Below are 25,494 nucleotides of genomic sequence, written 5' to 3' on the forward strand. Positions count from 1 at the left end.
TTTATTAAGGTATAATGTGAGTTTTGCTGACTTAAATGCAAAATATATCAATAACCTCACGTCTCTCTCCCCTCCGCTGACTTTTTAAACTCTAAATCACGAGTAAATGTGTGAAACTGTGAGGTCTTATTGTGAAATGTAATGCTCAAATGCGCATTAAGGAAGTGACTGTTTCTTTCCTCTTTAGTGGGACGTGCGTCATGACCACACAGATGTAACCAAGCTAACACAGTACTTTAGTTTTAAAACTTTAGCACCTGTCCTGCATATTTCTCAAAGTCTCCATGTTAAAACGTTATATTCTTCTTTCTTTTAGGCAGTGCTGTTTGAGCCCCAACGGTTGTTTTGAGGCAGTAGCACTTACGTTTTCAGCTTTTGTCGACTAGTTATTTATTCAAATATAAAAAAGGAAGCTATTTTAACCACACAATAGAGTTTTAATATCTTTCAAACGGCTGAGAAATGACATTTAATGCAGTAAATTATTGGCTTATCGTCATTATTGTCCACACTCTGAGTGGGTGGGCTTGCATTTCCACAAACACGACTCGTATTTGGCCAAGAAAAAGGCCTGCTCCTGCTTGTTTCCATGGAGATGTTGTTTCTTTGGCTATAAACGCATCTATCTTCACGGAGAATAAGTGAAGCATGGATTTTATTTTCTGATTCTATGGAATGATGCAGTTGATTTTCCACCTCTAGAAGTAGAAGTTACATACTACTACTTTTAGAAATATTTTATCAAAATATTTCAGCTGTTGCTCAAATTTTGATGTTTGAAATGTGTTCTACGTGAACTGAAAGTCAGAGGGCAGCATCCAAATGTCCAGGGAAGACAAAACGGTGTAAAGCAAGAGAGACAAGAGAGAGAGATGAGACCTGAGAGAGAGGAAAGAGAGACAGGAGAGAGACAGGAGAGACGAGAGAGACGTGAGAGAGACGAGAGGGAGACGAGAGGGAGACAAGAGAGAGACAAGAAAGAGACAGGGGAAAGACAAAGATGAATGAGCCCATCTCTCAAGTCTGGTCTGGTGGTCTGGGCCAAGGCTCAGAGAGAAAGAGACTGAAAGAGACAAAGACTGAAAGAGACAAAGACAGAGACAGAAAGAGAAAAATAAGAATGAGATAGACAGAGAGAGACAAGAGAGCAAGAGAGTCAGAGACAGAGACAGAGAGAGCAAGAGACAGAGCGAAACAGAGAGAGAGGAGCAAGACAGAGAGAGAGAGAAGAGAGAAAAGAGACAGAGAGAGGGCGAGAGAGAGAGAGCAAGAGACAAAGAGTGAAGGAGAGAGGAGAGAAAGAGGAGACATGTGAGAGAAGCAGAGAGAGAGGACAGAGAAAGAGGCAGAGAGTGAGAGAGAGAAGGGGGGAGAGAGAAAAGGAGAGACAGAGAAAGAGAGAGAGAAAGAGGCAGAAAGAGAGATAGAGAGAAACAAAGAGAGAGAAGGAGAGAGAGCATAGTTTCAGGATGAGGTCACAGCTGCACCGAGGGAACAGAGTCTGAAGCATTTTAGGTAAATGCCATTTAACTATGAACAAAGAAGAGTTTAACTGACAGTTTAAGTGTAGATAAGATTATGAACGAATGCAATTACATGTTATAAGTATCTGAAAAATAATATTTGGCATAGTAGTACTAGTACACAGCTGTCAGTTCAAGTCCAATACATTATCCCATGGGAACTCTAGTAGTGATAGAAGTAATGAGCAATAACTAGAAGTAGCAAATATCTATATGACAGACTATCTATATAAGAAGTACTAGCAGCAATAATAGTTGTACTGTAGTACTCAGATGGAACCATAGTAGGAGTAGGACTAGTAGTATCTGCTGTAGTAGTCGTAGTAGTAGTAGTAATGATGAAAACAGCATTAACAATAGTAGCAGTAGTAATTTGTCCTTTCAAAACCTTGAAATGGAAATAGTATAATTGATCATTTTGGTGTGTTTTCAATATGTACCGTTCACAAATTTTCTAAACTCTATACTTCACTTTTCTTCTGGAAGTGAAGTAGAATTTGAGTATGTATATGTGTACGCTCCACCTTCTCCAACATTGGCTGAAACAGTTAAGACCCAAACAATCAAAGCAGGAAAGCAGTTGGAGCTGAATGAGGAAAAAGTCAAGTTTATGACACAACCACCCAGGATCCAAGGAGCAAATCACCACCAGGTGTAAATAAGACTGAAGTGTCAGGTTTTTATGAGCAGAACAGCAGCTGAGTAAAGACAACAGGGTTAATGGAAAGTCAGATGACCACACAAGTGTTAAAAGTGCTCCAACCCGGCGTGTGTTTTACTTTACTCTATGGGTTTGTTCTTCCAATTTTTAAGTCGTGTCCTGCTGTTATTTTGGCTTCTTCTGTTTTGGTCGTACTCAGAGGATATCTCCAGAAACATTTTAATCCTCTCTTCATCTCCTCTTTATCTAAAAGATTCCTCCAGATCACACTCTCTTCTCTCTGAATGCGTCACACGTGGCACATCTCTGGAGGAACATCTCGAAAGACAGGATTTTTCAGCCGGAAAGAGGTCGAGGAATTCTGATGCGAGGCCAGCGTGTGCTCCCTGGAGAGGAGGCTGGAGCAGAACCGGGGTCAAGAATTTATTTAAATCTGAAAATTATCTAAAGTTAAGAGAGTGAATTGCAGAATGTGAATGTCATAACGAAACTGAGTTATTTTTAAAGTCGGTTCGCTCCACCTACGGAACTGAACATGGGACCACACTGTGTGAAATACAGTTGACAGAAAATAAATTCAACAACCTGTAAATTACATGGTTGAAAAAAATATTAGGGCTGTAGTGGAGTTAAAACTATAAAGATCTCATGCAAAAATAACTTTTCTTTCAGATGAAGTACACAGCGTCTTCATAAGTGAAAAGGCAGATTGAAGTGATGGAAAGGAGCAGCAGCTAAATCTGGTACAAATCATCTTTCATCATCATCTCAGAAAAGAAAAAGAAAATTAAAATATAAATACAACAACAAATATAAATAAATATATACAAATAAACTAAAATAAAAAATTAAAATAAATAAAATAAAAAATTAAAATAAAATAACATTAAAAAAATAATAAAATAAAAAATAAAATAAAATAAAAAAATAACTAAAATAAACTAAAATTTCCAAAAAATTAACTAAAATAAACTAAACTAAAAAATCTTTTTTTTTTTTTTTTTTCAAAATTTGTTTATTTGGCTTATACAGAACCCAACTCTTCCTCAGCTTCAAATGATCCCAGTTCCTAAGATGGGTTTCATGTAGAAAGATGATTTCGGCCCCCAGCTGCTGTAGGTGGTGCAGTACTTTACTACGTTTAATGGGATTATTGAGCCCTTTACAGTTAAAACTGGTAAATCGGAAGGATAGAAAAGAAACTTAAAATATAATTAAACCACCACAAAAAACTAAATTATTAATGTGTATATTCACAATAAACCCAATTTGTAAACTAAGAGCAATTAAGTATAAGAAAACACAGAAAGAGTCTTTTCAGACCCATAGTGCTGCACCTGTCACCCCTTGCCGAAAGAATCAAACCAGACTTTAGATGGTGTCCGGGGCCACCACAGTCTTAACTTGACTTTCAACAAAGTCCATAGCAAGTAATGGGTCCTCGAATCAATGAGTTCATCCACCAGGGAGGGTAACACGGAGCACAGCCGGAAAAAAAAGTTCAAACTTAACACCTGGACATGAGTGGAGCTCTTTCTTCACTTTAGCAAAGGCGGACCTTTTCTTTGAGACAGTGGCAGTAAAATCCGGAAAGACGGAGACCCTCTTTCCCTGGTAGAGTAGGGGGGCAGATGCTCCAGCCTTACATAGAATTTCGTTGCGTTGCTGAAACAGGTTGATTCGCGCAATGAAGGGGCGAGGCGGCTCTCTATCCTTCGGCTTAGAGCGACTCGTGGGGTGTGCCCGGTCCAAAATGGGTTTGTTGTCCAGCCCGAGCAGATCCCGTAATAATGTGGTGACAAAATCTGTTGGACGGGTCCCTTCCGCTCCCTCAGGGACCCCCACAATACGTATATTATTCAGCCTCGAGCGTCCCTCTAAATCTTCACACTTCTGCGATAGAAAATCAACTCACTCCGCAAGTGATGTCACTGTAGCTTGTAAGCTAGTTAGCTGACTGTCATGATCATTAGCAGATTGCTCAAGGCTTCCAATGATGTCGCTCTGCGCTCTTATCTTTGATTCCAAAGCCTCAAGAGCAGCCGTAATCTCTTTCTTAACTACCCCAGAAACAACCTGTTCAAACTCTTTGACAATATCCGCATGCATATTCTTCATCATTACCTCCATGCGCGTTAGCAGACACTCGTTAGCGTCACACTCAGAATTGGCTTCTGGCTCAGGTGAGAGTGGGGGTTTGGCGCGGCCTGCTCTCGTAGTTTCTGTTTTTCCCCGGGTTTCCATAATTCTGCAAAAAACCTTCAGCTGACTGAACACGGGTTGATTGTGGATGGTACTTGCAAATAACGGTGGTTATTAGGAGATAATAAGGTGCAAAATATGATCGAAATGTCACATTCCCGCGGAGCTACTGCGGGCACGTCCTACATGGTCGGCGCTCGCTGGGATCTCAACAAAAAAAAAATCTAAACAAAAATATTAAATAAAACAAAACAAAATAAAATAAAGAACAAACAGATACAAATTCCAGTAACATGGCTTTAAGTATCTGCTGATTCCCGATATCAACAGATACCAGTGCAGAGACGGAAAATAGTATTAATTTCCTTTATACAAAAATAAAATTAGACAAAACTGATCTGACCTAATGTGTTATGTAGCTGTTATTTATCTCTTAACAACAGAACACCTTTAAGAGACTTTCTGGGCCGACTATGACCTGAAATTTGTGAAATTACATCAGTTTATAAGTCTAACCAGGATATCGGCTGAACTGATATTTCGAAGTAGATATCAGAGCCATGCATCCCTAATCAAAACTCCAGCTAACTCACTCCATGCGCTCTCCTTTCTGTTGTTATCCTTATGAATCCTTATACTCTTAATAAAATAATTAGATGGACTAAGACACTGACTGGTTAATGGATTAAACACTCAAATTGTAAAAAGTCCTATCCAATTCTATCTATTAGTGTTGCCTATAAACCACAACGCAGTGCCCGTATATGTCCAAAGGCACCAGAACTGTCTCTGTACATCTGGAGAGGAGCAGCAGTAAATATATTCACCATGAGGCCCCCATCAGTGAGGAAAGAGCTCGCAGGACGTCCTATGACAGACCAGAGGAAGCACCGCACGAGGGCCCCAGGTGGCTCCCAGGTAATGAGCCAGAACGGAGGGACAGGCCAGGACACAATAAAGAGCAACTGGGACACATATGTTAGAATGATACAACGATGTAGTGTTATAGCAGATAAATGTGTGGAAAGAGACTAAATGTAAATCAATGCATTTATTTTAAACTTCACCCTGTTTGAGAAACTACTGTTCAGTCACACAGACATTTATATTATCTGATCTGAATTTAATTTAATACATTCAGACATGTAAATAAGGGAAAGATAATGCAAGGTGTCAAGCCCCATCCCCCATTCAGAGGTAAACATCTGCTCATTACTGCCCCAGACGCCTTTTGTTTGTGAGTATTTGGAGCTGTATTTGTATATTAATGGCAGAATTCATAGTGATTCTGAGAAGATGTGTAAGATTTTAATTACACATTTTTATTATTCGCTGCAAGACTGAGTAGATTTTTTAGAGAGAACTCGTCCGTTGTTATGGAAAAAACTGCTTTTATAGACATTGATGAATGCTGAAGCAAAGATGAAGAATTATTTTTGGCAAGAAATAGATTCAACAGAACAACCAGCAGCATCTCTCCAAACGCCAGAATCCGAATGCTACAAAACACCAAGTTTATACACTCTGAGATGACAAGAGGACATACATAAAGACATAAAAAGATGAAGAAATTTAAGTATTTTGTGATTATTTTGAGTTCACCTTGGTCCCAACATTTCTGCAGTCCAAGGACACCACCCCAAAACTCACTAAATATTTCTTAATCCATTATCGTTTTTAGTGCTGTACCTCGAAATGTAAAATTAGTTTTTCATTTGTCCTCCAAAACAAGAAAGAGCCGATGATGAACTCTATACAAATCAACCTACTGCTTATCTTTATTAGAGTATTGTTATGTCCATAGTCATTTCTATTGAACCTGACATATCTTAGTGATAGCAACGAACATAAACTTATTTGATTTTTGAAAATGTGACCCAACATAATAAACTCAGATGTTTAGCAGAGAGTTTTAAATATTTCCTTATCTCTCCTGTCTCAAACTGGACAACAGACGAAGTGTTTTTAGTTGAACTTATGGTGGCAGACGGTAAATCATTGCAGAATTGTACTGCGATAAGCGATAATATTGAAATTACTGACACAATAATAGTAATAATGCAAGTTAATCCAAGTAAAACATGTTTAAATAGAAGTCACACAGCTCAAATCTTACTTATACTACAACAAAATACCCAAAATATCTTCACTTTTACAAACAAAATGTGCAAAATGTGTAAATACTGAGCCCCAAAATATATTGTTCCAGTTTTGTTGATACAGTCCTCAAGGTGACATTATAAAAAAGGCACTGTTGACTTTTGATACTGGAGTTGTTGTTGATCCAATCGATTCAAATTGTCACTGATCGGCTTTGAACTTTTTTTATCGAAAGGTCAACAGCCTGTGACTCTGCTGTAAACACATGTTGTTTGGAGTAGAGTTCACCGTTTCATAGACTTGTCACGATAACACATTTTGAAGTACGTTATGTTGCTGAAAAGAAAGAATATATAGACGATAAATGATAATATCGAAACTACAATATGCCACTGACACGATAACTCTATAGCAGGATTACCTTAAAAAATATTCCAAACGTAAACAATATTTAAAAAAGAAGAAAAATGTGAACTGCAATAACATAAATGGATAAACTCATCACTTTGTCAGTTTGTATAGATAAAGAAGTTATTTAATCAATCCTCTACAGCTCAAGTCTAATCGTAGAACAGAAAAAATAACAAAAAATCCTACAGAAAAAAAGTATCCACGATAAATACTGACCCCCAAAAGGTATTGTTCCATCCATAAAGTCGATACAGTAATTATTGTGACAGACCTACTTGACATTTTCTTGCGTTAAATGTGTTAAAATTCTGTCTTTTCATGAAATCAACATTAAAAGCCGTATGTTTTTGTTTTTAATAAGCACAAAAATCAACAACAAAAAAATGTAATTGTGATCAACAGGGAAAACAAATTGTTCGTCTTGGCTTTATCTCTTCAACGCATCTCAGTAAGTATGCTAACACGCTATGCTAATGTTATGGTATTCACTATCAGCCGGTAAGAAATGCACTTTACAAAACATTATCAGGCCCATTATCTAAGCCCGTCACTATAAATACTCCACTGTATGGGCTTATCCTTCAATACATGTTAGATGGAACAATCATTTTTGGGGGTCAGTTGGTATCGTGGGGACTTTTTCTTCGTATTAGTTGGGATTTTTTTGTTATTTTTCCTGTTCTATGGCTCATTTGGCTCATTATAGATTCAAACTAACTACCAAAGTGTTTCATTCTGCTGTTTATTTATTGCTGTGTTGTTGTTTTTTTAACCATATCGTACATTTAGAACAGTTTTTGGGGATATTTCTACTTTAGGTTGCATAACTTAGTATCAATATTATCATTTATCATCTATATTTTCTTCAGCGATATATCGTACTTCAAAATCAGCAGTCAGAAATCCAACTCAAAAGAATAAGTGAGAATTTTAGGCTAAAAAACTTAGCAAACATGAACTTTAAAAGATATTGTAAGAGTATAGGATAGTTTATAGCAGTAACATATATAAAATTGTGGATTGTGCAATACTTGAGCGTCTTTTTTAGCACTTGATAAAACGGTTCAGATGCCGTCAGACTGATTTGTGAACTCCGGAGATGTCTGTTTTTATGATCTCATCTTTGCGATCATTTCTCTGCGTCTGAGTCACCGCCTGAACAAACAGCACAGCGACGCATCACGCTAGGCTACAACTGAGGAGAGAGGAGCTAGGAGGCAGGGGCTAGGAAAGAGGAAAGAGGAGATGAGCAAGGAGCAAGGAGAAAGGGGAAAAAATGAGGAGGGAAAAGAGGGAGCTGTGGGAGAAGACGAGGAAGAAGGAGGAATGAGAGGAGATGGGAGAGATGAGGAGGAGGAGGGGATAGGAAACAAAAAAAAGGATCTAGGAAAGAGAAGTTATGATTGAGGAGGTAAAGAGGAGCCAGGAAAGAATAGACTTGCACACACCCGACATCAAAAGTGGAACTAAATCTGGACTAGAACAGGATTAAACCTTTAAAACAAGTTCATATCGGGACGAAACAGGATTCAAACCAAGGCTAAACCAGTTGTATTGTCCTTTAATTTGCATTTGTTGGCTAATTTAGTTGACTGATCGCTTTATTTTGGTTATAATGATTCATATGGGACAACAGCAGAAAGGAGAAGTGAAAGAGTTAGCTGAAGATTTGGTATTGTTTGGTACTTATATGTAAAACGCAACATTAAGGTCATGGTTCACAAGTTTAATATAGCTTCTTATCGTTTTCTAGTTGTTTTTGCACAATTTCCTATGCAGCTGGAGTCAGAAACAGATATTTAATAGTTTTGCGCACTTTTGCCTGGCCCCCCTTTCAATCGATTGGTCTTTAGTCAACCGAGAGTTTCTTTAGTCGATAACAACCCGACAAAAAACCAGAACAAACTGTGAACACGCTACAGAGAGAGTGAAAGAGGTGGCCGCGCTAGGGCAAAGTGCCGACTAACAAGAAATACTGCTGGGAGAAAGGAGCTAGGAAGAAGGAATTAGGGGAAAGGAGACGGGACTAGGAGAGAGGAGAGTTTATGAGGCATCCAGGGCCTTTAAACCTGTTCTTTTACGATCACAACTGAAGGAAAACTCAAAATGAAAAAAAGTGCAGACTGCAGTTCAGATCTGATCAAAGCCATAACTTTCAGCGAGACTTTAAACTCTACGCTAAATCAACTGTGCCATACATCTGCAGAAAAAAAAAAACATACAGGAAATATTTAAACTGAACGGCATCCGCTGGCTTCTTTTCTCCAAAAATATGTTATTGCTTTTGCCTGGAATGTTCAGCAAAGTGGCATTAAATTCAATCATCACCGTGGAGACAAGTAGGTGACAGCACAAGGACAGGTTAGAGGTCAGATCACGGTAAGAATCCATGTTTTTTGATGGTATTTTGATGTTTAGCGGCTTATAACTCAATAGCATCTCCAAGGAATCGAGCAGGTAGCGTACTCTCACCTGAAAAGTTACGCAGTGCACCTTTAATATTTCGGATAAACTCATAAACTGTATAAAGAAGTGGATTAAGTGAGTGTGACTTCACCCACGGCATTCGGCTCCAGTCAAATGAGGCGGTTATAGGCGCCAATTTGGAGCAAAGTCTGATTTTTTTGTACTCCAAATGTGAGTATCATAGCAACCAAAGAGCCAATCCTGTTGCTAACGCTACCGGGAGCGACCACGAGGAAAGAAGGCGCCTGATTTGTCTGTTATTAATGTTCATATCTTGATTTACGGACACAATAGCGAAATAAAAACACCAGGATCATGTAGCGTGGGTTAGTACGAACATTTTAAGACCAAAATGACGAGTCTGACAGCAGCAGTTACGGAGAGAGGGGCGAGAGTTTTTCAATAGAAAGTGAATTGGAGCCAGAGTCAATGGAGTCAGGAACGTGCCTATGCTCATTTTGTACTTGGAACACAGCGGTTAGCAGGTTAGCCATGTCCATTTATATATATACAGTGGTCCCTTGCTGTAACGTGGTTCACCTTTCGCAGTCTCGCGGATTTTTTTTGTGCAATTCTGCATGTTTTTTGTTTTTTTTACAGCATATGAACGCGCATTGTGTTCTTTGTCCTGATTGGCTAAGGGACACCAATTTACATAAATGTTGGATCGCAGTGTGACTCTGAAGTGCTGTGTGTTTGCAAGTTTTCTCCCCGACAAAACCCACAATGTCGATGAAACGTTCTGCTCAGACAAATTTCAGAAACGCTTTGGCCGTAAAACTGTTTCTCTGCACGTAGAGGCCGCGTGAGCAGAGGCATAACGACAAATTTAAAGCGATCATCGAGGAAGGAGGATATAATATACGAAGGTTTGAACTTTGAGAGTGTTTAAACAAGATGGAAAAGTGAGAAAAAGTTAATGCCTGTATGAGAAAAGTGTATAAAGTGTGTGGTGAGGGGTTTTACAGCAAAAAACATAGAATAATTGTAAAAAATAAAGCTGATACTCTGCAGATTTCACCTATTGCAGGTTATTTTTAAAACGTAACCCCTATACACACATTTATATAGAGTTTATGGATCAAGTCATTCAATAATATGTCTATTTTTTCCTTTTGCTAACATCAGTTTTGCCCTCAATCGGATTTTGACTGCTCGGCTCTATAAAAGGATATTGACACGTGTCTGCAGGCCCCGCTCAGCCGTGATCGCTGCCTCTGTATCGGACGTGACACTCCCCCCCTCGGCACTACAGCCCTGTACGGTCCATCTATATAAATACATCCACGTACAGTCAGTCAAGAGCACCAATGAGTCACAAACACCGAGTGGACATGCTAAAACAGGAACAGGGGAACGTGGATGGAAAACATAGCTCAGGGCAACAAAAACTCTGGATGGTCCGATACAGATGTGCCACAAAAACAATTACTATATCGACTTGTAATTCAATACTTGAACGCTGGGACATTATACGTTGGCACTCAGTTTTATCGCCTGTGCTTTTTCTGTACAATAGTGGTGAGGTTTTTGTTAATTTTGATGTAACATGGATAGATTTGAGCTGCAAAGTGTTGAAAAAAGTTACTTCTATGGCTGATTATTGCTTCGTTCTGCTATTTATTTCTTTTAATGTTGCAATGTATTAAAAAAAAATGGGATAATCCTGCATTAATCCAGCAGTTTTAATTAGCAACTGGGCAGTAAACAATAATATCGCGATAAAAAGCAAAGATAATAATCGTTCCATGGATATTTTATATAATCGTGAAAATCGCCAAAGATAATCGCCATTATATCACCAGAATGAGCAGAAAAAACTACTTCTCCCTGATAATCTTGCACTTATAACAAAATGCAGTACTATAACAGTTTAAATATTTAACCTATTCATGATATTAAAGTGATAATTATTCTTAAATATCATTCTTAAACTGTCAGCAACTTTAATCATTATCGTGATATAATCGTTAATCGCAATTATTTTGGCCTTGATAATCGTGGCACCAAATTTCAGTATCGTCCCATGTCTGTGTTTCAATATTATCATTTATCGCAGCATCTTTGTATCGATATATCGTGCTTCAAAATGTCTTATGTGTGGATTTTTTGAGCCGATACTGATACCCGATATCTGTCTTGCTGCAGTGGTCCATAATAATACCAGTATCAGCAGATATAAGTTAAGATATTAAAATCCACAGCAAAACCTAGAAATCTATGTTAAACTACACTAAAGTTGACAAATTACTTTCACTTTAGTAAAAATAATAGTAAATGTATTTATTTTAAGTATAAAACAGTTTGTTGCATGATTGAGAAACATGCAGCCATGTTTTTTGCCGAATTCTGTTTCCATTTTCACTGATTAGTTTGTTCTTCAAGACAAAATCTGATGCACTGAAGACAAACTGACCCATTTTTAAACTTATTTTTATTCATGTGTTTTATGAAATTCCATTGCCTCCCATTGAATAAACTAATATAACAATCTAAGAAAGAGACTAGGGCAGGTTAGAGCCAACTATTACTGGCAAATATCGGTTAAATGTCCAAAATTTGACAGATATACAGTAATATCGGGGGGGAAATCTCACCGATACTGAGTCGATATATCTCCCAGCGCACCTAAAAATGTGTATTAATATTAATATGGTGCTGCGCTGGAGTTTGGTCATTAACTTTGAGTCTTTTAAACTGTGTGTTCCTCTGTAAACTTCTGAAACACAGCACTAAAATGGCCCCAAGTACCAGCTTATAAATATATAATGTACTTTCCAAACATTCCTTGCAATATGTGTGAATAATAAATAAGAGGCCAGCTATGAAAATCGAGAAGATATAGAGAAAACAAAAGACAAAGAAAAGCTGTAGTTTCGCTCGCAAGTATTTTCACTGGAAGCCAGAGCAGTCACACTTGAGCGTCAGACATCTCAAATATTTGCCGAGCTAAAAACTACGTCACACAGGAAACGAGCGCTTTACAAAGACGTTGACACATTTATGGCGGAGCTAAACTTTGAGGCAGCAATTATCACCTAAAGAAACCAGTTACAAATTGTTAGTTTGGCATATTTACTATAGTTTTTGAGCAACATCTTTAACTAGATTCAGGATGACATTTAAGTTCTTATATTATGCTAAATTTACTCATGAGCTTTTAGTCATATTAGCAAAAACAAACAACACAAAACTCCAGGTGTGTTTGTGATGAGGAAACATCAGAAAATCGCATAATATGGGCCTTTTAAAATGTGTTTTGCTTTGTTTATTTCGAGTATAAACCGGTACATGCACACAATTCAACAATGATTAAACATTTATCAAATCTAACTCAAATAAGATCTACAGTTTACGTTGATTTGGTCCAGTAGTTTTACATTTGAGAGGAAACTAGAGTCTGGACTGCTCAAATAGTACAAGAATCAGATAGTACGAGAAAACTGAGTAAGAGGTAAACTTCAGGGATGTTTTTATAAAATGTTTTAGAGGTGTAAAAAGCATTATGAGAGGATTTTATAGAGATGGGATATTCAGTTTGACGCAGGCGACATAAATTGCTAAATCATTAGAGACAGACCAATACATCAGGCTGTTGTTTGCACGATTTAGCTCAGAGGTGGACAAACTTTTTGACACACAAGCCACAGTGGGTTCTTAAATTTGACAGAGGGGCCGGGACAGGATGTGTATATATGTTTATACCACATTAGAGATTTGGCCTGTAACATGTAGCAAAGTATGAATATGCAAGGATCATTGTACAAATTGTTTTCCAAATGCATTATTATTATTTTAAAAACTCGTCTTCAGAGAAAGGCTTGCTAGCTTTTGCTGATTTAAATGCCAGAAAAAACTTGGCTTGGTACTTTGATCAGACTTTGGTCAATATTATTTTGTTGTCCACTCTGTATTAAACACTCAGCGCTCACTGTCCACTTTACTTTTCTTTGATAAACTCATTTTTGCAGAAAGGCTGATAAGAGAATAAAAGAGTAATACACAGGAACAAGGCTGATGTGGCTGAAGTGCACACATCTTTCGGGGAAACGTTGGCATTACAGGGGAAAGGTAAATTGAACAAGGTTTACTCTTATCTATTTTAATATAATTTGGTCACGTTCGGTGGGCCAGATTAATAAGACTAAAGGGCCGTATGTGGCCCCTGGGCTCTAGTTTGCCCACCCCTGGTTTGCCACATCGGCCTTAAATCTCTTAAATGCTGCCTAAAAATACAGAGCCTCAAAACATATATAATAATTGTAAAAAGTAAAGCTGATATTTCTCAGATTTCGCCTGTTGTGGGTTATTTTTAGAACGTAACCCCCGCGATAAACGAGGGACCACTGTAATCAAAATCAGTTGTACATATTGGTCCAAAAATATCGGCAGAGCACAGCGGCCATCAGTTTCTCGAGTCTAAACGATTGTTATTGGCATCAACCACGAAAAAAAGAAACATATCCGTTGATCTTTCCTAATAATTTCAGCTAATTATGCCCATTCAGCTGGAACATTTGTATATGATGGTGAATTTGAGACCAAGCATGTGCTGCTACCTAAACATTTTCCATTTTTTTCCCCTGTTGTCTAGATGCACCAAAGCCACTACTGTAAAATTTAGTCAGCTCATTCTAAAGTATTACTCAGCTCAATGTGTTGCCTCTAAGTTTTTTTTTTTCTAATTTCATTTATTGCCCCGCGCAGCCTCATGAGGAGCGTTAAGTCGATCTCTTCTGGATCAGTGAGTCTCTACAGTAACATGTTTAACAGCCACCATCATTACGTAACATAAACATAGAGTCTCAACGAACGATCATCTGCCGAGGGGCTAAGGGACGGGGTAATTACTGAATTAAAGCTGCACTATGTAGCTTTTATTATGGGAACACGCTGCCAAGTCTCCAGGGAGAATATACTGCTTTGCCTGGAATCTTTTACAGCATCGAGAAAAGTTACATGGTGCATTTTTGACCCAAAAAAATGAAGTGTTTTTAACATCATCAGCAAAGTATTCTAGCCTAATACTGCCAAAGGTGTACGGAGGTAGTTGGAGTACCCAGTTAGTAGCCTAGTGTTTCTATAGTAGTAATAACCAGTAGTAGTCACGATCATTAATAGTTGTAGGCTTAGTCATAATAAAACATAAGTATTTTCAGTAAATGTAGCGGTAGGACTATGGTTGAATTAGAAAGGATTGGAGCATTGGAAGTACATGGTGATACTTTTAATAGATAACAATGACTGTGGCTCTTGGGTGGTGCTTTAATATTGGTCATAAGTACTTTAATATTGGTTATGAGTACTAGTAGTAGTAGTAGCAGGTAGTAGTAGAATCAAACATGATGAATGAAAGAACACAACTACTGCCAAAGTGGCTCTTGGGTGGTGCTTTAATACTGGTTATAAGTAGCAGTAATCACAGTAGTAGCAGGTAGTAGTAGAATACACGTCCATACGCCTTTGACACTGCCAAAGTGGCTCTTGGGTGGTGCTATTGGTTATAAGTAGTAGCAGCAGTAGTAGTAGCAGCAGTAGTAGCAGAAGTAGTAGTAGGTAGTAGTAGCATGTAGTAGTTAGTAGCATGTAGTAGTAGCAGCAGTAGTAGTAGTAGTAGTAGTAGTAGCAGTAGTAGTAGCAGTAGTAGCAGATAGTAATAGTAGCAGCAGATAGTAGTAGAAGTAGCAGTAGTAGCAGTAGCAGTAGTAGCAGTAGCAGTAGTAGCAGTAGCAGTAGTAGGTAGTAGTAGCAGTAGGTAGTAGTAGTAGTGAGTACATTCTTTTCTTTCTACTATTTTTAGCCTTGATTGCAAACTGGGCATATTGACTTTAGAGGCAGCAGTATTCATCGTTATTGCATCAACAGTACTCACAGTGCAGTTACATTAGTAGAGGTCGTAGCAGTAGTACTTGTAAAAGTAGCTGTAGTACATATACATGTTTTGACAACTATTTCCTCTCTGTTAATCGATACATGGAAACAAAAGTCGCCTGTTCTAACGATTGATTTGAGTGTCCCAGAAAAGCTGTAGTTTTTTTGATTGAGTTTGCATTGATACTTCCCTTATCAACGTCTGCAGCTCCACAAACACAAACACTATGTCACGTTTGTTCAAAGTACTCTCACTTTGCTCACAAACTTTAACAGGAAGTGACCAGTAATAGAAAAGCAAAGACACTGCAGCTGTTAACCATCGCACAGTGTCATTCTACTTTCTGGCTGCACCACATTCTCAGCATTTTTAGCCATGATCAATCCCCTAATTTGGTATTCAAAGAGAGGCATTCGAAAAACGCAGAGTAAGCAATAAAAGGAGCAACTTTGTACCCCAAATTTGGAACCTGTCCGGGTTTAAGAAGTGCTGCTCGTGCACTACGGCGAGACTATGGGCGAGAAGAGCGGCCAAAATCTGTTCCTTAAGTGTAACAGTAATTTATCAGTTTGACGTAAAAAGTCTGCGTTCAAATTGTAGTAAATGGTCCAGATCGTAGCGTAGATAGTAGCCAAAAATACTTGTACGGAGTGAAATGAGTACTCACGTAAAAGTTGGAATTCATATGTGATTTTGCCTTAAAAAATAGAGGTGTTTTGTATTGGCTCTGGTACAGGGTCCACCACCTGCTCATTATAGGGTTTTCAAAAATCAAGTACTACAATACAACATATTTTGAAGCTACAGAGATATGCAACAATAAACAATACTGAAACTACTTTATGCCACTGACGCAATAACAATAATGCAAGATAATCCCAGAAAATCATGTTTAAATAGGTTTAAATATCATTAAGTGGCATGAGCTGCAACAAATTAACAGCAGAATGAAGCAAATATTAGCCACATAAGTTACTTTTTCAACCCGTTACAGCTCAAATCTTATCGTAGTGTAACAAAAATACTCCAAATCTCCACAATTTTACAAAGAAATGGTGCACGTGACACATTTTGAGGCCCAAAATATATTGTTCCAGCTTTCATACGTTGAACAATAAGGGGATATAGTAATTATTATGACACGTCTAATCAGTACTAAAACTACACACTCAGTTGAGCAGGTATTGATACTAAAATAGTCATATTCCCAGGACAGAAACGCTTCCTGAATAGCTTTAGAATGATCTTCAGCTGTATCTGAACAAATATAAAACACATAGACGAGTAAACGCCCAATGAACCTACCTGGACTGAACGATTACACAAATATAAGGCCACATGGGAATATAAAAACGTACTACGATTTAACGCAGCTAAATAAAGAGTGTTCGTATTATCATGGTATCGGAACCAGTATTGAGTATCAAGTCTATTGAAATCAAGTCTGAAATTGTAGTATCGTGACACCAGTAGCTTAGTACTATGTAGATGTCATCGCTTTACCTGGAGTATTTCACAGTATGACATTAAACTTCTTCATCTCCATGCCCAAGACCAGTTATTAAACCACCAGCAACCAAAAAAACACAGACAAATCATTACTTTTAATTCGTTCTCGTAAGATTTTGGTACATCTCCTCTCAAATTTGTCGCCGCACTCAACTGCAATCACCCTAATAAGAATAATCTGACTTTATCCATACACCCCAGCACTACTCACTACTCTGCAATACTCCAAGATCCATCAGAGCTTCTACCATGAAGTAATCACCATTTCTAAATCCCTAAATCCCTAACTTCTCCTGCATATACTGTAGAGATTAGCATCCACCAAACAGTCTAGATAAGAGAATAGCCATCCCTGAGATTGGCCTACTCATAATACCAAGCATAACTGTATTTTCAGCTCCGTAAAACTTCGACAAAGCCCCTTACGAGCCTATAACATCCTGACAGTTTATGGTTTGCTTGCATTGCATCAGTCCCACCTGTCTAAACATAGGGTTATTGCGATTTCTTGCAGGATTCAGCCCAAAAACCTGCTTCGTACCTGTGTTTTTTGCGATTAAATGTTATTGCACCGACTTAGGAACTGATATATGTTGTTTTTTTTAGTCAATTTATAATTTTAAGCTGTAGGATTCTGTTTATTTTGCACATTAGACATTAGAAAAGAAGGTTAGATATATCCATTGCTTATTGATAGGCCAGCAGGGTATAGTAAGTCTGCTCAAATATGCTGTGGTGACCTGAAATATCCCCAATATACAAGTAAAAGGAACTACTTAAGCATGCAGTAGTAGTAGCCAACTAGTAGTAGCCTGACATGTTTGTAAGTAGGCTAAATCTTATAGTAGTAGCAGTAGTAGGCTATTCCTAAAGTCAGCAGTAAACAGTTTAGTGTGCCATACGCTGCGCCCATATGTTCGCATGCGTAAAAAAGGATATTTACATAGACTTGCATGCAAATTCTGTATACTGGCTGGTTTTTTAGGATGTTGCCTTAAGTTTTACGATGAATCAGAGTATTTCCAACCCCACATTGCCGAGCTACATACCCAGACTCGGGCTGCGTTACGGCGAAAAACACTTTTACGCATGAAAATCCAGCGAATCCGAGAGCTTTTGCGCACAATAGAACACGACAGCTTAAGGCATGCGGGTTTTTACGTACCGAAAACACGTCTACGTCCGTGGCAGCCATGGTGTGCGGTGTTGCGGTGGTCGGTGTGGGACTGGGGCGAAAGGGGGAGCAGCCCTCGTCTCTGTGCGCGCGGGCCTAAACTACAGCAAGCCACCCGAGCAGAGCCGTGGAGGTGTGGAGAAGGGGAGGAGGAGGAGGAGACAGAGAGAGAGGAGTGCGCCAGAGAGAAGCAGAGGGAGAGATGATTCAGTGCTGCAGAGCTGGGGCTTCGTTTAGACACGCCTCCTGCAAGAGAATGGAGCTGTGAAACCAAGGAGGATGTTTAATGGAAGGTTTTATTGGACGCATGGGGTTGTGTGTTTGCAGCAGCGTAAATATCCCTCTCAAACGATTGCATTTGTTTTATATCTATAGTAGAAAATATCTGCTGCTGCTACGTTTGTTTTTGAGTCGTGCAGAGGTGAGGGCAGCTCTGTGTTTACACCAGAGCAAGGACCCGACATAATGTAAATTTAAGCCACTGTCACCAACTGGAACACATTAAAATCCACCAGAAATGAAGAAAAAAATGTCTAGAATTTCAAAAATCTTGAGCGTCCCTAATATGTTTGTTTACTGTTCTTGGGACTATGGTAGTTGTGATGTTTTCAGTGTGATGTTGGTCAAATAAACACAAATACAACTGGTCAAAGTGATGAGAGCAGAGTCAGAATGTGTCAAATGTGAATCACCAACAGCTGAGCCAGGAGGGGGCCCCAGAGACAAATCCAGCTTAGGGCCCCCTGAAAGCTGGGACCGGCCCTGGCTATGCTGACGCGAGTGCTATCGTATTCGCGTAGGCCTAGGCGCTAAGTAATTCTGAGCTACACATTTGACATTTTAAAAACCATAGTGAGGTTCTGAACTTAGCCAGAGAAAAGAAATGGTTTGAGAGGAAAGAGAAAGAGAATCCTTCCTTAAACAGAAATGGGGGCCTGAGACATCATCTTTCATTGATCTACAACTTTATCCTCAGACCCAAAGCAAACAAAGGAAACAAAGAAAACAATACAGAAAGCTAGTAGGGCCATTAAAGGTTGAATGGGGGTCATTAAGGCTGAAACTGGACACAACAGATGTTTAGAGTTTTAGCTTTTACTATGGATCAGACCTGGACGGCTGAACTATTGTTGCTCCTCATCACATTGTAGCTGAAGCATCATGGGATGTCAGTGGGTCAAGTGTTTAGAGCACCCATCGTCCACTGACCTAGAGGTTGCCGGTTCTAAAGACAACATATAAAGCCAAGTGTTATTTTTAATTAGCATTTAATTCACAAAGATGTCTAAATGATCAGGTTTTTACATAGCGCTTTTCCACGTTCAAACACAGGAAGACAAAGACACGAGGCAGACGCATGATAACGGCGCAATGTCAAAAGTCCTCTGAGGGAACTGCCAACCGAGTCAGCGGATTCAACCACGCTACCGACAATGTATCCAGGGACCGTTTCAGACCAGATCACAGGAAAACACTCAACTTCCAAGCAGAACGTTGCAGATTGCAGATTGTTTTTTTCCATATCGTTTGGAAGCATAAAACAGAAAGAACAGTAAGCGCATTTGGCCAAATCACCATGCATTTTTTTAAATTATCACACAGCTGTTTTTGTTTTGCTTTGTTTCTATAGGCTGGTTAAGTTAGTAAGTTAAAATGGCGGCTATAACTTAATTTTATGGTTAAAAAGTCTGATCATTTCTTGTTAGTCGTCCATACAATCTGAAAAAAACTGTACGTTGTTTGTTATTTAATGTGTTGGACAGACTCACATTCTGTTTATCCTGTAAGACAAGTCCTATATTTTCCATAGACACAAACTCCTGTCTTATTCTCAAACGCAAATCAAACATCTTGCTTCAACATCCACTCTTTGTCGAGCACCAATACGTTTCAATATGGCCACATCAGAGGAACTCCCTTTGAGCTCAGGAATGCCGCTGCTCACGTTACAAGCCAGGACAGGAGGAAAAATGTGTGTCACCAACATCTCTGCGTGCGTATCATAACATCACCGTGCATGCATACTTAATTATCACGGCGAGGGCAGAGCGGATGTCAGTGGACCCATCAGACACAGAGTAACTGCAGGATTCGGTAGTTACAGCGATGTTTCATTCAAAAAGAGAAACATCAAGGCAAAATTTGATAGGACAACGTGCAAAAATATGAAGTAGCCCAGACTACTAACCTCTAAAAGATGTATTAGGCCACTCAAGTTGAAGTAAGTCAGATAAGTCTACCTGTAAGCAAAAGATTTGATTAAAAACTGAAACAAAAATAGTGTTCTTTTTAACAAAATCATATTATTTTATCCATTTTTTTATCTTTATTTATACAGGGGAACCGAATGAGAGCACTTGGGTTGTATTTTTCATGGGCACAGTGTTGAAAATACAATAAAAACAGGAAAAAAACAAAAAACAAACGAGTCCATATAAAACAGGGGCGTCAAACTCATTTTCACCGAGGGCCACATCAGTAAAATGGCTGTTCTCAAAGGGCCAGATATAATTTAAGACAATAAAAATGTAATCAAATGTAACGTAAAATAAATGCAACTACTTTTTAATCTTGCTAATTAATCCTTTTTGTATGCTTATTCAAGTTACAAATATTGCATGGATATGAAAAAATGAGTAACTGTGTATCTCTTGATAAACTGATATTTTAAGACAGTCATACCTTTTAAATGACCTTGTCGCGGGCCACATAAAATGACATGGCGGGCTGCGTTTGGCCCACGGGCCTTGAGTTTGACACATGTGATATAAAACATTAAAACAGGAGCAGGTGTATAAAAGTTTGTTATCAGATAATTAAAGTCTGATTGTGTCACCAACGACTCTAGTTTTGCTTTTTTTTTTAATTTTTTTTTGGAGTGTTTTCCATTTTTGTGAAGCAAAACAGCTAAAAACTCCATTTCTTGTCTCAGTTTTGGTGCGGCTCGTCCTTAAACTTACGCAGTCGTGTGATCTGGTATTAAATGTTCAAAGATTAACAAACAGGTGTGGTATTCTGGCAGTATAAGAATATAACAGACAATTTGTTACAGCTCACTCCTCGTTGGCCGACAGAACTGCACATTTTTAACATTTTAAACAAGGAAAATCCCACTTGTTATCATATATAACTGCTGCACTATAGCGAATGCATGAGCTGCTGCGCTGAATATAAAGAAGTTGTACAGATTTACTGGTCCATCGGTGCTGATAACATTAAAAATACATAGCTCCATTCACATGTCAGAGCCTCTTGCATTATTAAAGCTGTGAGTAAGTAGCTATTGATATTGCGTGTGTCAACAACAGCACAAACAGGATTTTAATGTGATTATTATTAAGCGATGCACAATGAGAAACAAGCAAATGCTCCATAGAAATAATGGGGAGAGACAAGTTTGTTGCTTTGTTGAATAGAGAATAGAAAATGAGCGTGTCACCTGTCAGTGCAAATGATCATAAAAGAACAATTTAAATCTGTCAACAGAAGACAAACTGTGAGTGAACGGAAAACTTTTGTCCAGTTGACTGAGGGATTACACAGACAAATGATTATAAGCTATGCCACTGAATAATAAATAAAAATCGTCTGCGAATGAATGACGACGCTGTTTTTGTCACAGATTCTTACGTTTTATTTGCATTTTCAACATATGTAGCCTGTAAGTTTATTTTTAAATGTACAAGAATTGCAGAATGTACTTTGTTGGTATTGATTGACAGAGGTTTTACTTTTACTTTACTACATTTGAGAGGAGGTGTCTGTACTTACTACTACTCCACTGTATTTTTGAGGAGGACTGAAGTAAAAGTATTTATTATTATTATTATTATTGTGTGAGATCTGCTGAAAAGGCTGAGGGATTTATTTATAAACGCAAATCTTTATGAAAATCGATGCATTGAAGCTTTATTACATCTCAAAATCTGCACAGAATACTTTTACTTTTTACTCTTTAAGTCGATTTTTAAACAAGTACTATAATAATTTTACTTAAGTAGATGTTTTTTTTTCATGTGATACTTTTACTTGAGTTTTTATTTTTTGCTCTGGCATATGTACGTCTTTTGCTTAAATAACAAAACTGTGTACTTCATCCACCTGTTGATTAATGACAATAATGACAATAAGTAATACGAAATAGCCTACACAAATATGGTTTCTCTGGTTTTTCATACTCTTTGTTGTAAACTATCCCCACACTACATGCATATTTGTTAAATTACAGGTGAATGCAGACATTATCATCATTAAAATATGCTATGACAGGTACTTTGATCAAAATATGGCTACAAGCTTGTGTTTTGGTCATGCTGATTCAATAAAAAAAGGTGTGTATAGTGGATTACAGGGAAATGTGGGCCCAAAGGGTGAATTTTACACCAAAAATCCAGCAACAGAGGAAAGCTAATGAACAAATGATTATTAATTCATTACTGACTTGATGTAATGGGTCATAAAACAGACTAACACGCTGATGTGCCTTATGCGCCTGCACGTTATTCAAATACAATGCAAATGGCTTATCCACGTGTGCGTTTCCCCAGATAGTGCCTCCCTCAGGTGGCGCAGAGGGAGGGAGGGAGGTTGACTGGCCACAGGTGAGCGCCGCTGCCGTCCCCAGACAGCAAAAACACCGGGCTGGGTTACAGAACTCCTATACCCAGAGGATTACGCACAACCGCACGGATTAAAACTGTGCGCTACACCGTTGGCACCTAATGGAGACTTGCGCCATGGAGCTAACACACCAATCCGTGCTGTCTTTCCTGGTCGAGGAAGGGGGAAAGGTGAAGAAGTCCGAGCTGGTGCGAAGGTTCAAAGGTTTGATAGAATGTGACGATCATGAACAAAGGGAGTGTAACCGGGAGATGTTTAAAAACTTTGTCAACAACGTCGCTGTGGTTAAAGAAATCGACGGTGCGCGTTTCGTGGTGCTCAGGAAGAAATACGAGCCTTTATTGGAGAGTTACCAAGCGCAGGAGGGAGCTGGGAATACGGGCGACGACGTGCATGCCGTGCGTAAAGGTGAGCTGCAGCGCCCACCTGTGCCAAGCGAAGACGCGCGCAATGGCGACGAGTTACAAGAGCAAAATAATGATGAAAGTTGTGAAAATCCGTCTGAAATGGTTAACCCGATTCAGATGGCTTTACAAAGATGCAAATATGACTTTACACCTAGAAGAAGCATGGGTTTTGGCATCCAAAACGCAGAGGAAAAACAGGCGAGTCGTGCGCAAAGCAAGCCTTACGCATTACCTTTGAGGATGCCACCACCCACCACACTAGAAATCCACAAGTTAAAATCAGAAGATGCGTGTTATAAAACGAAATTTGACTCAAACAGGGACCAGAAGTTGACCAAATCAGGGTACATGAGCGCCAACATGGATTCTCCAAATGTGAAAAAGTCAAAAAGCAGCAAAGTGTCCACAGAGATGAAAGAAAACCGTGTTCCGTCCACGGTTCCTCTTGAACAAAATGAACACGAGTGGCTGGTTAAATGTGCATCTGGACACTGGAGTCAAGTCTACGGGCTGCTCCTACTGGACAGCCAACTTGCAGAAAAGAAGGACTTTATTTCAGGGTTTACAGCTTTGCATTGGGCCGCTAAATTCGGAAACAGCGACATGTTGGTGAAGATTTTCGAAGTGTCCAAGCAAGGAGGAGTGGAGGTGGACGTGAACGCCAAAACCCACGGAGGATACACGCCATTGCACATTGCAGCTTTGCACGACCAAGAGTACATTTTGGCCATGTTGGTTGCAGAGTACGGCGCCGATCCCAAAATTCGGGATAACTGCGGGAGGAGAGCGTACCACTATCTGCATAAAGGCGTGTCTCAGACTATTAGGGAAATGCTCGGACAGCCCAAATTCACCAGTACGGAGATAAACAAAGTGAACCAATACGACAAAGAGGAGCAAGAAGTTTTCCCAGATCTATCCAAAGGTCTTCAGTCGATAAGTAAACTGTTTCAGCCCACTTTGACGGGGCATAAGAAGAAGTCGAAGTCGAGGACTACGCTGTACTCGCTCCAGGATGAACCAGAAATGGAGGAGCGGCAGGACGGCAGTGTGGCGGGGAGATACAGGGTCGTGTCTGATGTCTTTATGTGAAAATAATGAAAAATAAGAAGGTTTAGGCGTAGAAAACATTATCTATCTGGACAACGACTAGGTTTTCTCACCGAGTTTAGAAGAGAAACCACAATTATCACCACATTTTGATTTGCAGTTTGTATTCCAGATGTCACAAGTGTTGCAATTCCTCTGGTCTTTGTGGTTTAAAAGACAAGTACAGACTTGAATGAGTAATTACAACCAAATGTAAAATAAGAGGCGGAAAGTTATAGGGGACATGTTGCCGTATTGTAGCATAAACTGAGCACTTTTGGGTAAGTTTAATGCCGTTGAAGATGCAATTCAAGACTTAACTCTAGGGCACATATGTCAAATTCAAGGCCCGTGGGCCAAATTCGGCCCGCCACATCATTTTATGTGGCCCGTGACAAAGTAAATTAAAAGGTATGACTGTCTTAAAATGTCAGTTTATCCTTAGATACACAGTTAAACAGCCATTTTTTCATGTCTATGCAAATTCATATGCAATATTTATAACTCGAATAAGTAATAAATATAGAAACGGTTAATTAACAAGGTTAAAACGTAGTGACATTTATCTTACAGTTACATCTGGCCCTTTGAGAGTGACCATTTTATTGATGTGGCCCTCGGTGAAAATGAGTTTGATGCCCCTGCTCTAGGGTAACTAAGATGCATCATAGCTACATTCACAAAAATAACATGTTAAAACTGGTAAACTTGCAGGAGAACTGATTTGACAAAATCCATCCACCTCTAGGGTCACGAAAAGGTCACCCAGGTGTGGCCGATTGTTTCGTCCGTGCATGTTGCTAAGTGTTAACCCTGCGATTAACTACAATTGTCAAGATGTCACCACAGGATAAGATTAGTGTCAGTGTAAGATTTAGCCTCGGTGATACGCACTCATGTCAGCGGTCTATTATTACTACAGGCTTAAGCCTACAAGACAAAGTGCAATGTAAACCTACAGGACATACACTGTTAAGATGAATGAGGAGGTCTTATTTATCAGCAAGTGAGAGAAATGAAAATGTGTTTTAAATGAGAGACTTCGCTGTGGTTGTACGTGATGATTTTGAACTCTGTAATTATTTAAACTATTGTTATTATGTTGTTGTAAAGTTGATTGATTCATTGTTCGTCATAGCCTGAAGCACTTACAGTAGTATGCAGGGAGGCTCCAGTGTGTGCGTTACACATTGTGAGCTAAAATAGGTCTTGATTTTAAACTCCTGTCTTAACTGATATGACATTAGAACAAACGTAACCAAGCTTTGTTGCTCTAGTGTTGGTCCGGTGACTAGGACGAACTATAAACTGCATTAAACTTGATGATATCACAACAAAACAAAGACTTAAAGTGTGCAACATTAAGTGTAATGTTTCTGGTGGGGTTCTGCCACATGCTTGTCTCCATGGAGATGTTATTGCTTTGCCTAAAATATTCCACAGTATGGTTAAACTTTTTC

At 38.9% G+C, this 25,494-nt stretch overlaps 2 protein-coding genes across 2 annotated transcripts in view; one reads left to right on the forward strand and one right to left on the reverse strand.

The window, feature by feature from the left end:
• LOC117381939 (septin-8-A) overlaps positions 1-18,069 on the reverse strand; it is a 58,719-nt gene extending 40,650 nt beyond the window's left edge. Inside the window, exon 1 of the mRNA XM_033978995.2 lies at positions 17,910-18,069. Coding sequence (XP_033834886.1) covers positions 17,910-17,939 — 30 coding nt within the window. The 5' untranslated portion in view covers positions 17,940-18,069. The remainder of the gene's footprint in view (positions 1-17,909) is intronic.
• Positions 18,070-22,513: 4,444 nt separating this feature from the next.
• On the forward strand, positions 22,514-24,547 carry sowahab (sosondowah ankyrin repeat domain family member Ab). Its single transcript, XM_033978994.2, has one exon. The coding sequence runs from the start codon at positions 22,640-22,642 to the stop codon at positions 24,035-24,037; it is 1,398 nt and encodes a 465-aa protein (XP_033834885.1). The 5' UTR covers positions 22,514-22,639; the 3' UTR covers positions 24,038-24,547.
• The last annotated feature ends 947 nt before the right edge of the window (positions 24,548-25,494 follow it).

Source organism: Periophthalmus magnuspinnatus, chromosome 14 (assembly GCF_009829125.3).
Source record: "Periophthalmus magnuspinnatus isolate fPerMag1 chromosome 14, fPerMag1.2.pri, whole genome shotgun sequence".
NCBI classification, from domain to species: domain Eukaryota; kingdom Metazoa; phylum Chordata; class Actinopteri; order Gobiiformes; family Gobiidae; genus Periophthalmus; species Periophthalmus magnuspinnatus.

Excerpts from the sequence above, each read along its gene's own strand:
- sowahab (XM_033978994.2), top strand. The coding sequence starts at position 22,640 with ATGGAGACTTGCGCCATGGAGCTAACACACCAATCCGTGCTGTCTTTC.